The sequence below is a fragment of the Desmodus rotundus genome, chromosome 6 (genome assembly GCF_022682495.2).
Source record: "Desmodus rotundus isolate HL8 chromosome 6, HLdesRot8A.1, whole genome shotgun sequence".
NCBI classification, from domain to species: domain Eukaryota; kingdom Metazoa; phylum Chordata; class Mammalia; order Chiroptera; family Phyllostomidae; genus Desmodus; species Desmodus rotundus.
Window position 1 is genome coordinate 133,245,540 of NC_071392.1, and position 16,938 is coordinate 133,262,477.

At 39.0% G+C, this 16,938-nt stretch overlaps 1 protein-coding gene across 4 annotated transcripts in view; it reads right to left on the bottom strand.

The window, feature by feature from the left end:
* RALGAPA2 (Ral GTPase activating protein catalytic subunit alpha 2) overlaps window positions 1-16,938 on the bottom strand; it is a 374,904-nt gene that overhangs the window by 279,338 nt on the left and 78,628 nt on the right. For all 4 annotated transcript variants that reach the window (XR_006655322.3, XR_006655321.3, XM_024559518.4 and 1 more), the window contains exons 5-6: window positions 4,939-4,982; window positions 2,499-2,676 (exon numbers count right to left, since the gene is read on the bottom strand). Coding sequence is in view for 2 of the 4 variants with exons in the window: in XM_024559518.4 (XP_024415286.1) it covers window positions 2,499-2,676; window positions 4,939-4,982 (222 nt within the window). In the remaining 2 variants the exon portion in view is untranslated. The remainder of the gene's footprint in view (window positions 1-2,498; window positions 2,677-4,938; window positions 4,983-16,938) is intronic.

Here is a 16,938-nt window from a genome sequence, read left to right on the forward strand (position 1 = left end):
CAAGATGGAGGTGTAGGTAGACACCCTGTGCCTCCTTGCACAACCAAAAGAAGGACAACAACAATTTAATAACAAAAAACAACCAGAACTGACAGAAAATCAAACTGTATGGAAGTCCGACAACCAAGGAGATAAAGCAGAAACATTCATCCAGTCTGGTAGGAGGGGAGGAGATACGCAGCTTGGTGGAGAGGACTCCTGGCAAAATGGTGGCTGGCGGTACCAGCGAGGTGGTGGATTGTGGAGCTGGATGATCCAGGCTGCAGCTGTCTGGCAAGGAGCTGCTAGAGGATCCTGCAAGGTGGTGGCTGGCAGATCCTGCAGTCCCACATTCACGTGCAGATAAAACAGGAGGAACAAAGGCAGAGCGAAACAGACTGCGCAACTCCAGGGCTCCAGCATGCGGAAATAAAGCCTCAAACCACTGATTGAAAACCCCTTGGGTTTTGAGGCGGCAGCGGAAGAAACTCCCAGCCTCACAGGAGAGTTCATTGGAGAGACCCATAGGGTCCCAGAATGTACACAAACCCACCCACACGGGAATCAGCACTAGAAGGGCCCACTTTGCTTGTGGGTAGCGGGGAAAGTGACTGAAAGCCACCAGAGAGCTGAGCAAGCACCAGTGTTCCCTCTGGGACCTCTGCCCCACATGCAATGTCACCGCACAGTACTGTGGGTAGCCCCGCCCAGGTGAATACCTAAGGCTCCACCCCTTTACATAAGAGGTGAGCCAAGACAAAAAAAAAAAAAAAAAAGAGTCCCACAGGAAAGAACAGATCAAAGCTCCAGAAAAAATACAACTAAGCAACAGAAGTTGCTTAGAAGACACAGAAGACACAGCCAACCTATCAGATGCACAGTTCAAAACACTGGTAATCAGGAAGCTCACAGAATTGGTGGAATTTGGTCACAAAATAGATGAAAAAATGAAGGATATGCTAAGTGAAATAAGGGAAAATGTACAGGGAACCAATAGTGATGGAAGGAAACCGAGACTCAAATCAACGATTTGGACCAGAAAGAAGGAAGAAACATCCAACCAGAAAAGAATGAAAAACAAGAATTCAAAAAAATGAGGAGAAGCTTAGGAATCTCCAGGACATCTTGAAACGTCCCAACATCTGAATTATAGGGGTACCAGAGGAGAAGAGGAAGAACAAGAAATTGAAATTTCTTTTGAAAAAATAATGAAGGAGAACTTCCCCAATCTGTCAAAGGAAATAGACTTCCAGGAAGTCCAGGAAGCTCAGAGAGTCCCAAAGAAGCTGGACCCAAGGAGGAACACACCAAGGCACATCATAATTACATTACCCAAGATGAAACAGAAGGAGAGAATCTTAGAAGCAGCAAGAGAAAAGGACACCATTACCTATAAAGGAGTTCCCATAAGACTGTCAGCTGATTTCTCAAAAAAGACCTCACAGGCAAGAAGGGTCTGGAAAGTATTCCAAGTCATGAAAGGCAAGGACCTACATCCAAGATTACTGTATCCAGCAAAGCTATCATTTAGAGTGGAAGGGCAGATAAAGAGCTTCTCAGATAAGGTCAAGTTAAAGGAGTTCATCAAAACCAAGCTCTTATTATATGAAATGTTAAAGGGATTTATCTAAGAAAAAGAAGATAAAAAATATGAACAGCAAAAATGACAGCAAACTCCCAGTTATTAACAACCACACCTAAAACAAAAACAAAAACAAACTAATCAAACAACTAGAACAGGAACAGAATCATAGAAATGGAGATCACATGGAGGGTTATCAACAGGGGAGTGGGAGGGGGAGAGAGGGGGAGAAGGTACAGAGAATAAGTAGCATAAATGGTAGGTAGAAAATAGACAGGGGAAGAGTAAGAATAGTGTAGGAAATGTAGAAGCCAAAGAACTTATATGTATGACCCATGGACATGAACTAAAGTGGGGGAATGTGGGCGGGAGGGGGTGTGCAGGGAGGAGGGGAGTGAAGGGGGGAAAATGGGACAACTGTAATAGCATAATCAATGAAATATATTAAAAGAAAAAAAATGTCCCATGAAGCATTTACTGTCCTCCCGTTTATGTTGCATGAAAATACACAGCTAACAAAAGAACCCCCCAAAAACAAAAAACACATGGATGAGCAGATGAATGAAACAATAACAATGAGGACAACAGACAGTAAATAGTTTGGATAGTGGATCTGGATTGCATTAACAGGCACAAAAATACTCCAGACATACCAACTGTCCACTTCCTGCTATTGCCACCATCTGTCCTACTCCCTTCCATTCCTGTTCCCACCACATCGGTAAATTTCTCTTGCCATCATTTCATATAAAATAGGTTCAATTCTTTCAATTCAAATGTGTATAAGAATCTACCATGAATATGAATGGGAAATAATTCCTGTTCAAAATTCATTTATGAAATCAAGATTTCTATTCAAGAAAATGGCAAACCAAGGAATTCCTCAATGTGACTTCAAGAGTCATTTCAACCTGTAAGATCTGCTCACATCACTCACCATCAGCTATACTAGGGCTTGGACTGATGAGTGTCTCCAGAGTACAGGGCCCTCTGGAGGACATGATCGCTGGGAAACCAGGCACGAGGCAAGCAAAAATCAGCACCTGCTCTTCTGCACAGTTTGTCTGAAGTGCTTGAAGCCACAGAAGAAACAACCTGATTCCTTCACATCTTATCTAAAAAAAATAAAAGCAACAAAATTAAACATATGTACTTGTGGAAATGCATTGCAATGCAGCATCAGTTCTGAGAAAGAAAAACTAGAAGTGAAAGGTATTGTTAAAGCACTGCGCTAAGCTCTTTACTTGGTGACAAGTAAGTAAGGATGCTGCAATACAGCACAAGGCTTAAGAACCCAAGGGTTCTGGAGCCAGAGTGCCTAGGTTCAAATGCAGGCTGTGCCACTTTCTAGCTTAGCTGTGACCTGTGGAGAACCACTTAACTGCTTTATGCCTTCGTCTCTCCAACTGTAAAATAGGGATGATAATAACAGAATTTACCACAAAGTATTGGTATAGGATTAAATGAGTTAGAACAGGGCCTAACTCACAGTAAGCACTATTTATTTCCTATTGACCATATTTCATTCTTAAAGGTACAATCCCCCTATCTTTAACACTCAGATATACATGAAAACAATGCAATGATAATCTTCCAAATTTACACTGTGCTTTGGACAGCATTTATGTCATGTCACTACAATATGCACAAGTACAATGTTCTTGTATAGCAGAATGCTTAGAGCTAATTAAGACCTTAAAGAACTGACTCAATGGGAGGGAACAGCTCTCCAGCTCCCTGTCTTATGTCCCTAATCTATCCTCTCAACACCTTTGCTGTGCTCTGAATGGTGGGCATCTACCTCTACAGATGTATAGAAAACATCTATAGAGGTAGATGCATCCTCCTCCTTCCTCTAAACTTACTTTCAATTTCATTCCACTCCAAGAATTTTTAACCACAGGTATTTCCATTTCTATATTCCTAAATGGCTGAAAAGATGATGTCAATAAAAGAAGTTAAATAAGCAAAAGAGATGAAAAATATGTCAGACACAGATGAAAGATTAATGAACTCCAAATGCAGGTAACTGAGCAACTGCCTGATCTCCTTTCAATTACACCAAGCTGTGGATTCCTCCAAGCCAAACAGGAAGCTCTGCAGAAAAGCCAAGAGAAGGAGAAGCTTCCCAACCCCCAAAAAAAGAAGGGGGAAAAAAAGAGAGAGAGAAGGAAAAGTCTTGGCTAACTCCCCAGAGAAGACTGATGACAGTGCTACTCCCATTAAGAGTAGATTCCACAGCACACTTTCAGACACACTTGTGGACTCACCACTTCTCCGCACAAAGCTCCATGCCCACTCACACTCGTCCTCTCCCCAAGCAGGTGAAATAAGTGGTGACATTGGTGAATGCATAATGTTATTCAGCATCAGGCCAAAAATGATATGGCTCTATATATACCTAACCAAATTATATTAAATTTAACACGAAGAAAGTTTCTTTAAAATTCTATCGTAAGTCTTCAATTTGTAATGTTAACTGTATTTAAGATAACTAAAACATAAATAAGGCCAATAAGAATCATGAGATAATGACCTGACAGTTTTAACTGTAATACTATTAATTAAAATAGGAGGGACAAAATATGGTATCTACTGTGAAGCTAGGAATAGCTCATCCCCTTTTTTCAACATGTAAGAAATACCTAACTTACCAAGATTAATTGGCTATGATGTTTTAAACTGGTATAAAACCCAAAATGCCTTAGTTCATTAAAGGCACACATGTAACTTAATGAGCTACAAGTGAATTACCTTCCATAAAACATACATCTAAAGCTGGCTTCTTTTGTCAATGATCTTTGAGTGTCATCTTATCCCAGCATCAAATGGTATGTCATTATAAAAGGCATATTCATTTTAATAAGCCAATTTAACTTAAATTATAAGATCAATCTGTTGTAAATCAATAAATACTCAAGAGGAAGGTTCTGCTACTCTTTTCCCACACAATGGTGCTCAAAAATAATTTGGAGACAACTATAATTTTAACAACAAGATTACTGGGGTGATCAGAATCAAGCACATTAGCTCTGAAGCTGAGCGAGGAAGTAATCCAACCCCTTCCCTTTCTGATGATAAAACTGGAGCAGCTGGCACCTTGCCATTGGTTCCCTAACTGTACACTGCAGAATCAAAATTAGAACTCAGAATTCCAAACTCCCAACCCCAAACCAGTTTCTCCTAATAATACTTAAGATGTCTATTACAAAACTTATGATGAGAAAACAAAAACCCTAACAATATTAGAAATATAATTTCTCAATTACAAATAAAAACTAAGTAAAGTTGTTTACATAGTGGCCTAATTTTATTAATTTATGGAATAACTTAAGATTATTTAAAAATGCCATTACATATTCATCTAAAATAAATACCTTAATAGAATTTCCAGTGTGTAGAAGCTTCTTTAAAGTTGAGCCTGGAAGTTTAAAACAATAAATCAGAAATGAAGCATATAAATTTAAGATCTATTTTTAAAAGATTAGTTTTAGAAAGAAAAAATATTCTTACAACAAAAGACATAATTTTTTTAAAAAGTAAAATAAATTGCTTCTGTATAACCTTCAGAAGCAATACAATGTCATAGAAGGAGAGATGTTTTTAAATAAAAGTACTTTGAGTATGACTTCTTGAAAATTTTTCTAGAAGTGCCAAATTTATTGAGATTAAGGAAACTGATGCTCATAGTGGATTATGCGCAAATATTTTTTGTCATGTATAAAATGAATGATTTTCTTAAAATCTCTAAAGGTAAAAATGATATAAAATTATTGCTCACAAGACATTTTCATAAGAACATTTTACAAATATTCAGGACAGTATGTTTCTCCCTTTGCAATGACAACCCCATTTATGGGTTTGGTCCATCAATAAATCCTCTAGCAGAGTTCTTTGGTCACTATCAAGGAGAAGAATAAAGGTTTACTCAGAACTACACATGTCAACTGCAAAAAATTTGGTGCTCCAGTGCACTATACTTAGAAAAGTCTCTCTTGACAATAAAAACTTATTACCTGTTATTCTATCAATGTGTTCATGCCCTTAATATGGAGATGGCTTGGCAACCCCAACTAAACATCATATGTAACCTCTACATGGAATCTTAACCTCAAAAAAGGAAATAATCTTTCAAAATACAAGATATATTGGAAGCCTTGGGCAAAAGAATCTTTTCTTCCAATCAAATTTTTTGAGAAAAACTGGATATCAAATCATATTTACTCCACCATGAAACAAAGCCAATGTCTCAACAATTGCTGCAAGTTATATCTATGAGGACAGATACATGTATGTTAATTAAATGCATACACTTTAGCAATTCATTAACCAGAACAAAATCACTGGCTAAGTGAAGGAACCTTTTGTAACTGTTCTACAGTTTATATAACACCTAACACTGGGGCTCTGTGGAAACTCACAACTGTTATGAGCAGGTTGCAGCACTAAATCACTAATGGTTTGTGATTAATTAAGGGAACTTAAAGTGACCTCTTCCCTCCACTTCTCCCGTCACCAAACCTTATGAGTAATGTTTGGCGTAGATCCAGCATTTATTGGCTAGGCTCCCTCACAGCTAATGTTCAAGTACCTGTGCTCATGGGACTATTTTATCTCACAACTTCTCTCAACCTGGGGCCTTGTCCTTTGCCTCCATCTTTATCCATTCTTAGACAAAGTCTGGTCTGCCTCAGTTTATTACTTGTTCCTATATGCCTGTGAGGACCTCTTGGTGGCTGGCAGGGCCAACACTCTACCTCCCAGCAGACTCTGGGTAAAGTCTGCACAGACAGTTGTTTTCCAGAAATCTGGCAAATCTATCATCTTGCAACACGTTCTCAGTAAAATTTCTCCTGGTCATCATGTGTTGACCACTGGGGCTCGGCAGTCCTTGTCCTTGTTGGTATGGGTCCAACATTTTTATTTTTGACTTCTGGCCTACCCACAGTTGCCTATATCCACTCTTCTCTATCCAAGGAGAAGAAAAATGCATTTTAAAAGGTCAAACTAAAAAAACAAGTAAATAAATAAATAAACAAATGTATGTCGGAATTTACAAAGAGACCTATAGAATATGTGACCCATATCCGTCAACAGTCCAAAACATCCTGAAATTTGTGTGGTAATTTGTTAAGTAGCAACAGACAACATATATATATATATATATATATATATATATATATATATATATATATATATATATGAATGATCTCTTCCATCCTGGTGTATTCAGAAACTCTTCTACATGTGAAGCAGTACATTTTAGCAGTTACAAGCCAGATTCAGGAGCAACACTGCTGGGACTGAAATCTATGTTCTCCATTTACTCTGGGTTACTTAATCTCACCACACCTAAGTTTTTTCTTCTGTAAAATGGGATAATGACAGGAGCTATCACGGAGAATTGTTAATGAAGTTTAAATGAGCTAATGTATATAAAATACCTAGAACAGTGTCTGGTATATGGAAAGCACATTAAAGAACTCTTTTTAATTAAGAACAAATTTTTTCAGTGGAAGTACAAAAGCAGAAAGTTTTCAACATGAGAACTGGTGATAAGTACCTGAGAGCCTTGCCTGACCACTTTAGGGTATATCTTAAGACCATAAATTCACAAAGAAATTTCTATTCTAACTTTACCATTATGAAATCCTTTTCATTTTAATTCCAAAAAGTTTCTCTCTATATCTTACCTGTTTCATTTTTAAACTCATCCAAACTATGATCATACTATCCACCCCATCTCTTCAACTCTACTGGTTGTCACCACATTGATTCATGTGAAAAAAGAATAAATGAATAAGTAAAATCTAATTAGTTGAACTGATTCTCTGAACTCCTAACTTCCATTGCCTAACATTTACTGTATTCTATAAATATCCTTTAAAGGTTAAGTCTTATTACTTTGGAGGAGGTAGTAAGAATACCAAGGCTGGGTCTAGGATAAGAAGAGTGAGGGTTCTGCTCAAAATTTACGGAGGCAACAAGAATTCAGTAATCAAAATAAAATTGTAATAAAATAGTTTTAAAAATAAAAATTCATGCAAAACAAATCCAAAATTTTAAATTAGTACCAGTGTTGAGTTGAGCCATACTGGAGCCTAGGGTAAAAGGAAAAATGTATACACACACACACATATACACACACATATTTATTTATTTACTGCACTTTTAATGGCCAATTTTTCCAAACATTAAAATGTTGAAAAAATTTTAAAAACTCAATATTGAAAGTATTAAAAGTATTACAACTCACATTATTTTAAATATTTATAAAACAGAGTATACTATAATTTTGCTTTTCTGGCTTCATGGAACCAAATTCATGAATATTTTCTAAAGCTACTTTCTTGCTTATCTCATTTTCAATTCCAAGAACTGCCATTCTTGATAATTTCTCCTGAGATAGAAGTGTCAATTTTTTAATTTTATTTTTTATTGTATTTTTTCCATTACCATTTATCTCCCTTATATCCCTCTCCTCCCCACCCCCGAAATCACCAGACTGTTGCCCACATAAGAAGTGACAATCTTTTAAAGATCTTTTGAAGGCCACAAATTCATAAAGATAGTTCAAATCTAAATTTAACATTATAAAATCCTTTATTCATTTTAATTTTTGAAAAACTCCCTCTATATATCATGCTTCAAACTAAAATCAATAATCAACAGCAGTATACCACCAGGAAAGAGGCAAAAACACAGAGAAACACCCTCTTTGGTGTTGCTGTGTGAGGTCTGCCAAAGGCTGACAGTGGAGCAGGAACACAGACCTTCTGGCATCATAACGTCTACAACAAGTACAGGGAGCAGGAGTCCACTGGAAAAATTTGAAATTAACAAAAATTAACCCAAAATGAATCAAGAAACCAAATGTGAAATATGTAAGTATAAAACTTCAAGAAGAGCCCTGGCTTGTGTGGTTCAGTGGACTGAGTGCTGGACTGTGAAGCAAAAGATCACCAGTTCAATTCCCAGTCAGGGCACAGGCCTGAGTTGCAGGCCAGGTCCCCATGGGGGGGTGGGGAGGGGTGGTGTGCAAGAGGCCACCATACATTGATGTTTCTCTCCCTCTCTTTCTCCCTGCCTTTCCCTCTCTAAATAAATACAATTGTAAATAAATAATAAAAACTGAGCAATACCACTGAACATATACCTTACCACATACAGATAGCAAACAGCATATAAAAAGATGCTCAAGATCATTAGTCATTAGGGAAATTCAAGTTAAAACCACAGCAAGATACCATTACCACTAAAATAAAAAGGCTGAACATATCAAGTGTTGATGAGAATTCTCATCCTCCTGGCGGAAATGTAAAATGGTGCAACCTCTTTAGAAAACAATCTAGCAGTTAAACATATACTTTTATATTATTCAGCCATTCCATTCTTGAGATAAGAAAGCACATTCCCACACAGAGACTTGTATACAAACAAAAAAGTTTTATTTGAGGCCAAGTACTAGAAACAACCCAAATGTTTATCAACAAATGAACAGATAAACTATGGTATAGCCATACAGTGGAATGCTGTACTACTCAGAATAAGAAGAAATGAACTATTAATAAATGTACCAACACAGATGAATCACAAAATAAGTAAACTGAGTGAAACCCAAACAAAAAAGAGTATACACTGAAGGATTCTGTAGGACTGTAGAAAATCAAACTAATCTATAGTGGCAGAAAGCAGATCAATGGTTGCCTGGGGCTGGGGAATAACATGGGGGAAGGTGGGAAAGGATCATGAGAAAACTTTGGGGAGTGATGACTATGTTCATTATTCTTGATGGTAGTAATGGTTTCACAGGTATACATCTATGTCAAAACTTAGAAAAATGTACATTTTAAATATGTATGTCAATTATACTCCAAGGAAAATTCTGTTTTTAAAAAATAAAAAGCAGAGCAGGTAGCCTGGAAGTGACTCAGTGAGAGATCAGTAGGATGAAGGTTGCGGTCAGACAGAGGTCAACAGGTGACAGTGGACCAGAAGATAAAGTAAGGAAGCCACAGAGGATGTTGGGATCAAGGGGTTAATGGGTAACTTGGCATAAAGAAAAAGGACTGGGAGAGAACAAAGATATTTTAAAAAAGAGCAAGAGGACATGGCAGCAACAAGGAAGAAGACAAGGTAGCATAGCCAAAGGAGAGAGGTTTCCACAAAGGAGATAGTGGATAATGCCTGGAATCAGACTTGGAGAAAAAAAAAAACCATTATTTTTACCTGCATACCCCTGAGGAACACAGAGCAGCCTCAGAGAAAAGCCACGTTTCACATAGCCAAAGAGATGAACACAAGAGGCTGAGTCAATAGGGCTGTTGCTTATCCCATAAAGAGGATTTCCAGAGGGAAGATCACAAAGTGGGAAGGAGGGGAAGAGATGCAGAGCACTGATGGTAAAAGCATTCCAAAGAGGACCCTGAGACGAAACCAAGTGAGCTGAGGAGGCATTAAATCCAGTCACCCCTGGTGGACACGAAGGCATGCAGGGACCCTAGATTTAGCTCAGCCAGGCTCTGATGCACCTCTAAAGGAGTCCTTGTGTGAAGGGCATTGGGAGACCCTGCTGCCTCAGAAAGCGTGAGCTATGGTGTAGCCTGACTGTCAAACTCAAGGCATGTCAAATTCAGACTCCTGAGAAGTTAGAGCCCAGTGAGCCTTAGAAACTTTGAGAAGTGAGGTTGCTCAAAGGTCGTGTTCATATTCCTGGTAATATGAGGCCACTGGGTAGCGCAAGGCATAAACCCAGAGCCACCCTTAAAAGGTCACAAACAAATGTGCAGTTTAGTTTTGCCCTTGGTGTGTATATTATGTATAAGAAAAATCTAACTGAGCAACTAGATTCAATTATGACTCATAAAACACATATGAGGTATTGTATATGTGAATTTTTCACTACCTGAGCCCACTCCTTTAAGTCCAAGGTTATTTATTTTTAACATTTTTGACATAAAGCATCTCTAGCACAAAATACATCCTTCCACCCACTCAGCAAATATTTATTGAATGTAGGCACAACACTGCACACTGAATGGGACAGGAAATCTGCTTTCTAGAGGCTTGTGAGTAGTAAACCCTCTTAGAGCAAATACACATATAACTTGAGTTCTGTACTGATGACACACAGGCACATGAAGGGGTGCCACTGACTGCCCTTGCACCAAATATCCCTGGTTTGCTGATGTGCCCTTCTCTGTCATCTCCTTATTCCATGTCAATTCCGTTATTTCACAGAGATAAGACTTTAAGTAGCCACCTTTATCCACCATTATTTACTGGCCTAAAAATGACTTCAGGAAAAATTTGATAAAAAATTCTTTTCAATTTGTAATCAGTAATAAAAATTTATAAATAGTTGAGTAGCAAATAAACATACATCAGACTTGATGAAAGTTGTGTCAGCTACTTCCGTAATCTTCTTACTCTCTAAAACATGAAGCAACATCTCTGTCTGGGATAATGAACCTGTGTTCATTACACACTGCAAAACTTAAGAGTTCAAAGATGCGTCCTCATTCAATGATTTATATAGCAATGGCACAGCCTTCAAAACCACAAACAAAGAGAAACTTTAGGACTATTTTTTTTCCTTCTAAAAAGAGTTTTAAGAGAAAGAGAATGTCTCTTTTTCCTGAAGACCCAATAAGACATGGTGATTAAGAAACAGACTTCAAACACTGTGGCACTTGACGTTATAAATTACTTTCTTCCTTCTCAGGATAAAATGTAGCTACCCAGTAGGTCTGAAAGCTTTTAAGATTTGCCAGAATACAGATGCTGCTATTATTTTAACCTTTCATGCTTAGTGTCATTGCCATTTGTAGTGCGAGACAGAAAGCAAACTGAATCAGTGGTATGTAAACCAAGCTTTAAGTTTCTAAATATATTTCAGAGTACCTACCCAAGATGGCAAAGAAGGTGGAAGTTGCACTTACCTTTTCTCATGACCACATCAAAATTACAACTAAATTATAGAATAATCAACATGAGTAACCATCTGAAGAGCAGCTGAACAAAAGTCTTATAATTAAGGATCTACGGAAAAAGCCACATGGAGACTGGTAGGGAAGTGGAGGCACAAAATGGGCTGGCCCTGAACCCAGGTGCAGCAGTTGAGAATCCAGAGGGACATCTCAGCTACTGAGGTACCCCATGAGGAATGTTGTATCTCAACCCCATGGGAAGCCCCCTCGCCCAAATCACCAGTGCCAGGAAGAGGAACATCTGGCAGTGAAATTCAGCAGGAATTCCACCTGCCTAGGTGAGAGGGAAGGTTGTTGGAAACTCAGGCATCCTCTTAAAAGGACAATGCACAAAATCTCACTCACAGGCATTCACCCTGAGCTCTAGGTAAGGGAGGGCAGCTGCGAGGGTGCTTGAGGCACACATGGAGAGATTGAGTTATGTGGCTTTGAGGAGAGGGCCAGAGAGATAGCTGCTAATGTCCCTATGTTGACTCCCTCTCTCACACAACACCCACAGAAGCCATGTTTCCTGGGTAGAACACTCTCCCCACAACATCAGCCTAAGAAACTACACTGGCCACACCCTGAACAGCACTCAGCCTGGGGCTGCAATGCAGTAGTTCTTAAAAAACAAAGTATTCTGGCTAAGCTCAAGGCATGCACAGGAAAAAAAAAAAAAAACTGAGTTGTGTGACTATCAGGGCAAGGGCATTTTTCCATGTTCATCCTATCAGTGCCATACTTCCTATGTTGAGCCCAACCTATATCCTCAGAGCATTAGCCTAGGAAGATACACTAGCTCCACTTTAGCAACTCCCTGAGGCCTTACTCTACCCAGTTTACACACCACTGCAGTCTCTGCAGGTGGTGACCAGCATGGGCCCACATTACAGTTGTTCTTAAAATGGGGAACTCCAGGCAGACTTGGTGGCTGCCAGAGATACATGGAGAGGCTGAGTTGTGCACCTTTAGTGCAAAGGCCATCCTCCTGCATACTGGATGAGCATCATTATTCCTGTGCTGGGCCCTCCCTTTACAAAGTCAAATCTTGATCTGCTTTAGCCTGACGAACTCTACTGGCTCCACCCTGATGATACCCTGAGACCACTCCCCAATGCAAAGGTCCCCAGGTCCCAGGTGGCTGGTGGCTGGTCTCAGTGTACCCTGATACTTTTGCTGAGTGGCCTCAGACTGGCACTGGTGCCTAGATTTAATCTGTACTGCTCCTGGGAGTAGGGTAAGGATGGAAAGAAGGTGAAGGGACATGCATGAATTACCCATGGACATGGACAACAGGGTGGGGAATGGCTGTGGGAGTGGGGGTTAGGGGAGGATGGGCTGGGACAGAGGAGGGCAAAGGGGGGAAAACTGGGACAACTATAATAGAATAACAATAAAACATTTTAAAAAATAAATTAGCCATCAAAAAAAGAAAAGAATCTGTGTTGCTCTTACCTGTTGATTCCCTGAGAACCTATCCCAAAGGCTCTTTCAATGACAGAGCTGAGCAAGCACCCAGCAAGCAGCAGGAAGTCTCAGGGTGCCCTGGGACTTTTGCTGACGTGTTCAAGGCCTGGTACTGGTGGCAGCCAGCCTCAGGACACAGCTTGGTCCCTCCCATGCAAATCTAGGCCCAGCACAGGCAGCAACCATTGTGGATCACTCTGTAGCTCCTAACATATAGCCCGGGGCCTGTCACAGGCAGCGTGTGGCATTAACCTGCACTGGAGTCCTCCCCAAAAAGGCCCAAGAACCAACACACCTGGTGGCTGGCTTCAGACCACAACAAAGCAAAATCCAATTAGTCCATAAGCACCACACCCACAGGGAGGTCTTACAGGCATCAGACCCCACTGAGGTGAATTCTGCTTCATGGGGTCAGGCCTCACTCTTACACTATGGCCATGACCAATCCTCATGTTTCCCGGGAGAGACTCAAGTCAGGGGCTCCCAACCCCCGCCCCAATCTTCCTCCTCAGTCCTTGTCTTGCTTTCAAGAGACAAATTCAAGCAAGAGACAAACATGGAAATGAGATAGTAAGCTTATTTATGAAACACATACAAGCACAAAGCTTCAAGCAGGCACCCAGCTAGTCTGAATGCCCCACATATAGAGGAAATAAAGTTGTAAGTTTTTCCATACACGTGAGCCGAGGATACAAGTGGGTACTCAGCTAATCTGGTGTGCCAACTCCTAGGGTTCAGAGGTTATATACCTTAGTCAGCTTCTAGGTTCCCCCTCCTCCTTCCCCTTCTAAACCTCGGGAATAATGTACAGGTACAAAGGCTTTCTTTTTCAGCTAGTAAAGGCTCTTTGTCTTAGTTGGTGAAATTGCTACAGAGGCTCCCTTTCCCAGCACAGAGTCTCAAAGACTCCCTTCCTCCTGCACTATCTTTGCTTGTGAAGTTCTGAATACCCAGCAATCTTATCAGACCACACTCATAATTGCTGAGTCAACCGGTGAGCCGTGTCTCCCTCCTCCCTACCTTAGTTTACTACCCTATACTACCTAACACTCACAGCAAGCCAGCCTGAGGGTCAGACCCACACATGAACACACCAACAGCAACCAAGGCTCAACTACAACAGAAGGACTCATACTACCGACACAAAGGAAACTTCTGGGGTACCTGAATGAAATAATCAGGGAGACTACACCACTAGTTCCCACAGTCTTCTACTGATAAGGCACCTGGTCAGCACTGGGAGAGTAGCAGATCTATCTAATACAAAGAAACACAGAAAGGCAGCCATAATGGGGAGACAAAAAGCATACCCCAAATGAAAAAAGGAGAAACCTCCACAAAAAAAATAACTAAATGAAATGGAGACAAACAATCTACCCAATAAGAGTTCAAAACAATGTTTAAGGTTGTTCAAGGAACTTAGTGAGAACCTCAACAGAAAAAGACGTCAGAAATGAACAATACAATATCGGAAATGAAGAATATACTAGAAGGAATCAAAAGCAGATCAGACAGAGGATCAAATCAGCAATTTATAATACAAGGTAGGGGAAAACACCTAATCAGAGCAGAAAAAAAAATTTTTTTTAAAGAGAATAGTTCAAAGGACCTCTGAGACAAAATCAAGCGTAACATCATTTACATATTAGGGGTGCTGGAAGGAGAAGCCAGCAGGTGATTGAGGACCTATTTATAGAAATGACTGAAAACTTCCCTAACCTGCTGAAGAAAAAAGACATACAAGCCCAGAAAGTGCAGAGAGGCCAAAAAGGTGAACCCAAAGAGGCCCCAAACCAAGACACAAGGTAATTAAAATGGCAAAGGTTAAAGACAAAAAGAGAATCTCAAAAGCAGCAAGAGAAAGATAGTTATCTACAAGGGAGCTCCCATAAGACTGTTAGCTGATTTCTCAACACAAACTTTGCAGGCCAGAAGGGATGGTCACAAAATACTCAAAGAGATGAAAAGCAAGGACCTACAACAAAGACTGCTCTACCCAGCAAGGATATCATTTAAAATTGAAGGAAAGATATAAAGCTTCCCACACAAGAAAAAGCTAAGGAACTTCAGCACAACCAATATTACAAGATATGTTAAAAGGACTTCTTTAAAGAAGTAAAAAAAAGAGGAACATTAATGTTTATCATAAAAAACCCATAAATAGGAGGAAGGGTACAATAGGGAAAAGAAGGGGAAGGGGCAAGCCAAGGAACATGACCCATGGGCATGGACAATGAGGTGGTAATTGACTCTTGGAGCTGTGGCAGGGAGCAGGGGAGAGCAATGGGGGGGGGGGCATTGGGACAATTACAATTAAACAACAATAAAGAATATTTGTCTTCAACAACAACAAAACCCCCCAAAAAAGAGCCATAAATACATACCTATCAATAACCACTTTAAATGTAAATGGCTTAAATGTTCCAGTAAAAAACATACTATAACTAAATGAATAAGAAAATAAGACCCAAACATATGCTATCTACAAGAGTCCCATTTTAGATCAAAACACACATACTGACTGAAAATAAAAAGATGGAAAAGATATTTCATGAAAATAGCAACAAAAAAAGCTGAGGTTGCGACATTTATACAATTAAAAATAGAATTTAAAACAAGCACTATAATAAGAGACAAAGTAGGACATTATATAATGATACAGGGATAAATCCAATAAGAGGATATAACTCTTGTAAACACTTATACACCCAATATAAAAACACCTAAATATATAAAGCAAAGATGGGTGGACATAAAGGGAGAGATCAACAGTATCAACAGTAATATAATCAGTCACAGTAGGGGATTTAACACCCTATTGACATCAGTAGATAGATCTTCCAGACAGAAAATCAACAACAACCACCAAAAAATCCCAGCAGCCTCAACTGACACATGAGACCAGAAGGATTTAATTGATATTTTCAGAGCATTTTACCCCAAAGCAGCAGAATGTACATTCAAGTACCATAGAACATTTTCCAGGATAGACAATATGTGAGGTCCCCAAAAATGTCTCAACAAATTTTAGAAGCCTGAAATCATATCAAGCATCTTCTCTAACCACAATGTTATGAAAATAGAAGTCAATTACCAAAAAAAACAAAAACAAAAACACAAAACACAAAGACCTGAAAAACACACAAACACATATAGGCTAAATAACATGCTACTAAGCAATGAAAGAGATCAAGGAAGAAATCGAAAATACCCTGAGACAAGTGAAAACAAAACCACAACAACTCCAAATCTATGGAACACAACAAAAGCAGTCACAAGAGGGAAATTCACAGACTACAGGCCTACCTCAAAAAAAAAAATCACAACTAAATAATGTAATGTTACCCCTAAAGGAACTGGCAAAAGAACAAACAAAACCCCAGGAAGGAAATAATAAAGATGTAAAAAAAAACAATTACAAAGATCAATAAAACCAAAAGCTGGTTCTTTTAAAAGATGTGTAAACCTTTAACCAGTTTCATCAAGAAAGAAATAAAGAAGGCTGAAATAAATGGAATCAGAAATGAAAGAGAAGTGAAAACTGATACCACAGAAATACAAAGGATTTTAAGAAAATATGACAAACTATATGCCAAAAAATGAACAATCTAGAAGAAATAAATGTATTCCTAGAAACACACAATTTTTCAAGACTAAATCAAAAAGAAATAGAAAATATGAAGAGACCAATTACAACCAATAAAATTGAAGCAGTAATAAAAAAAGAAAAAAAACACCTCTTCTCCCCGTAACCAAAAAAAGGTCCTGAAGCAAATGGCTTCACAGGTGAATTTTAGCAAACATTCAAAGAACTAATACCTTTCCTTCTCAAACTATTCCAAAAAATTCAAGAGGAGTAAGGCACTACAAAGAAAGAATATGATAGGCCACTATCTCTGATGAACATAAATGCAAAAATTCTGAACAAAATATCTGCAA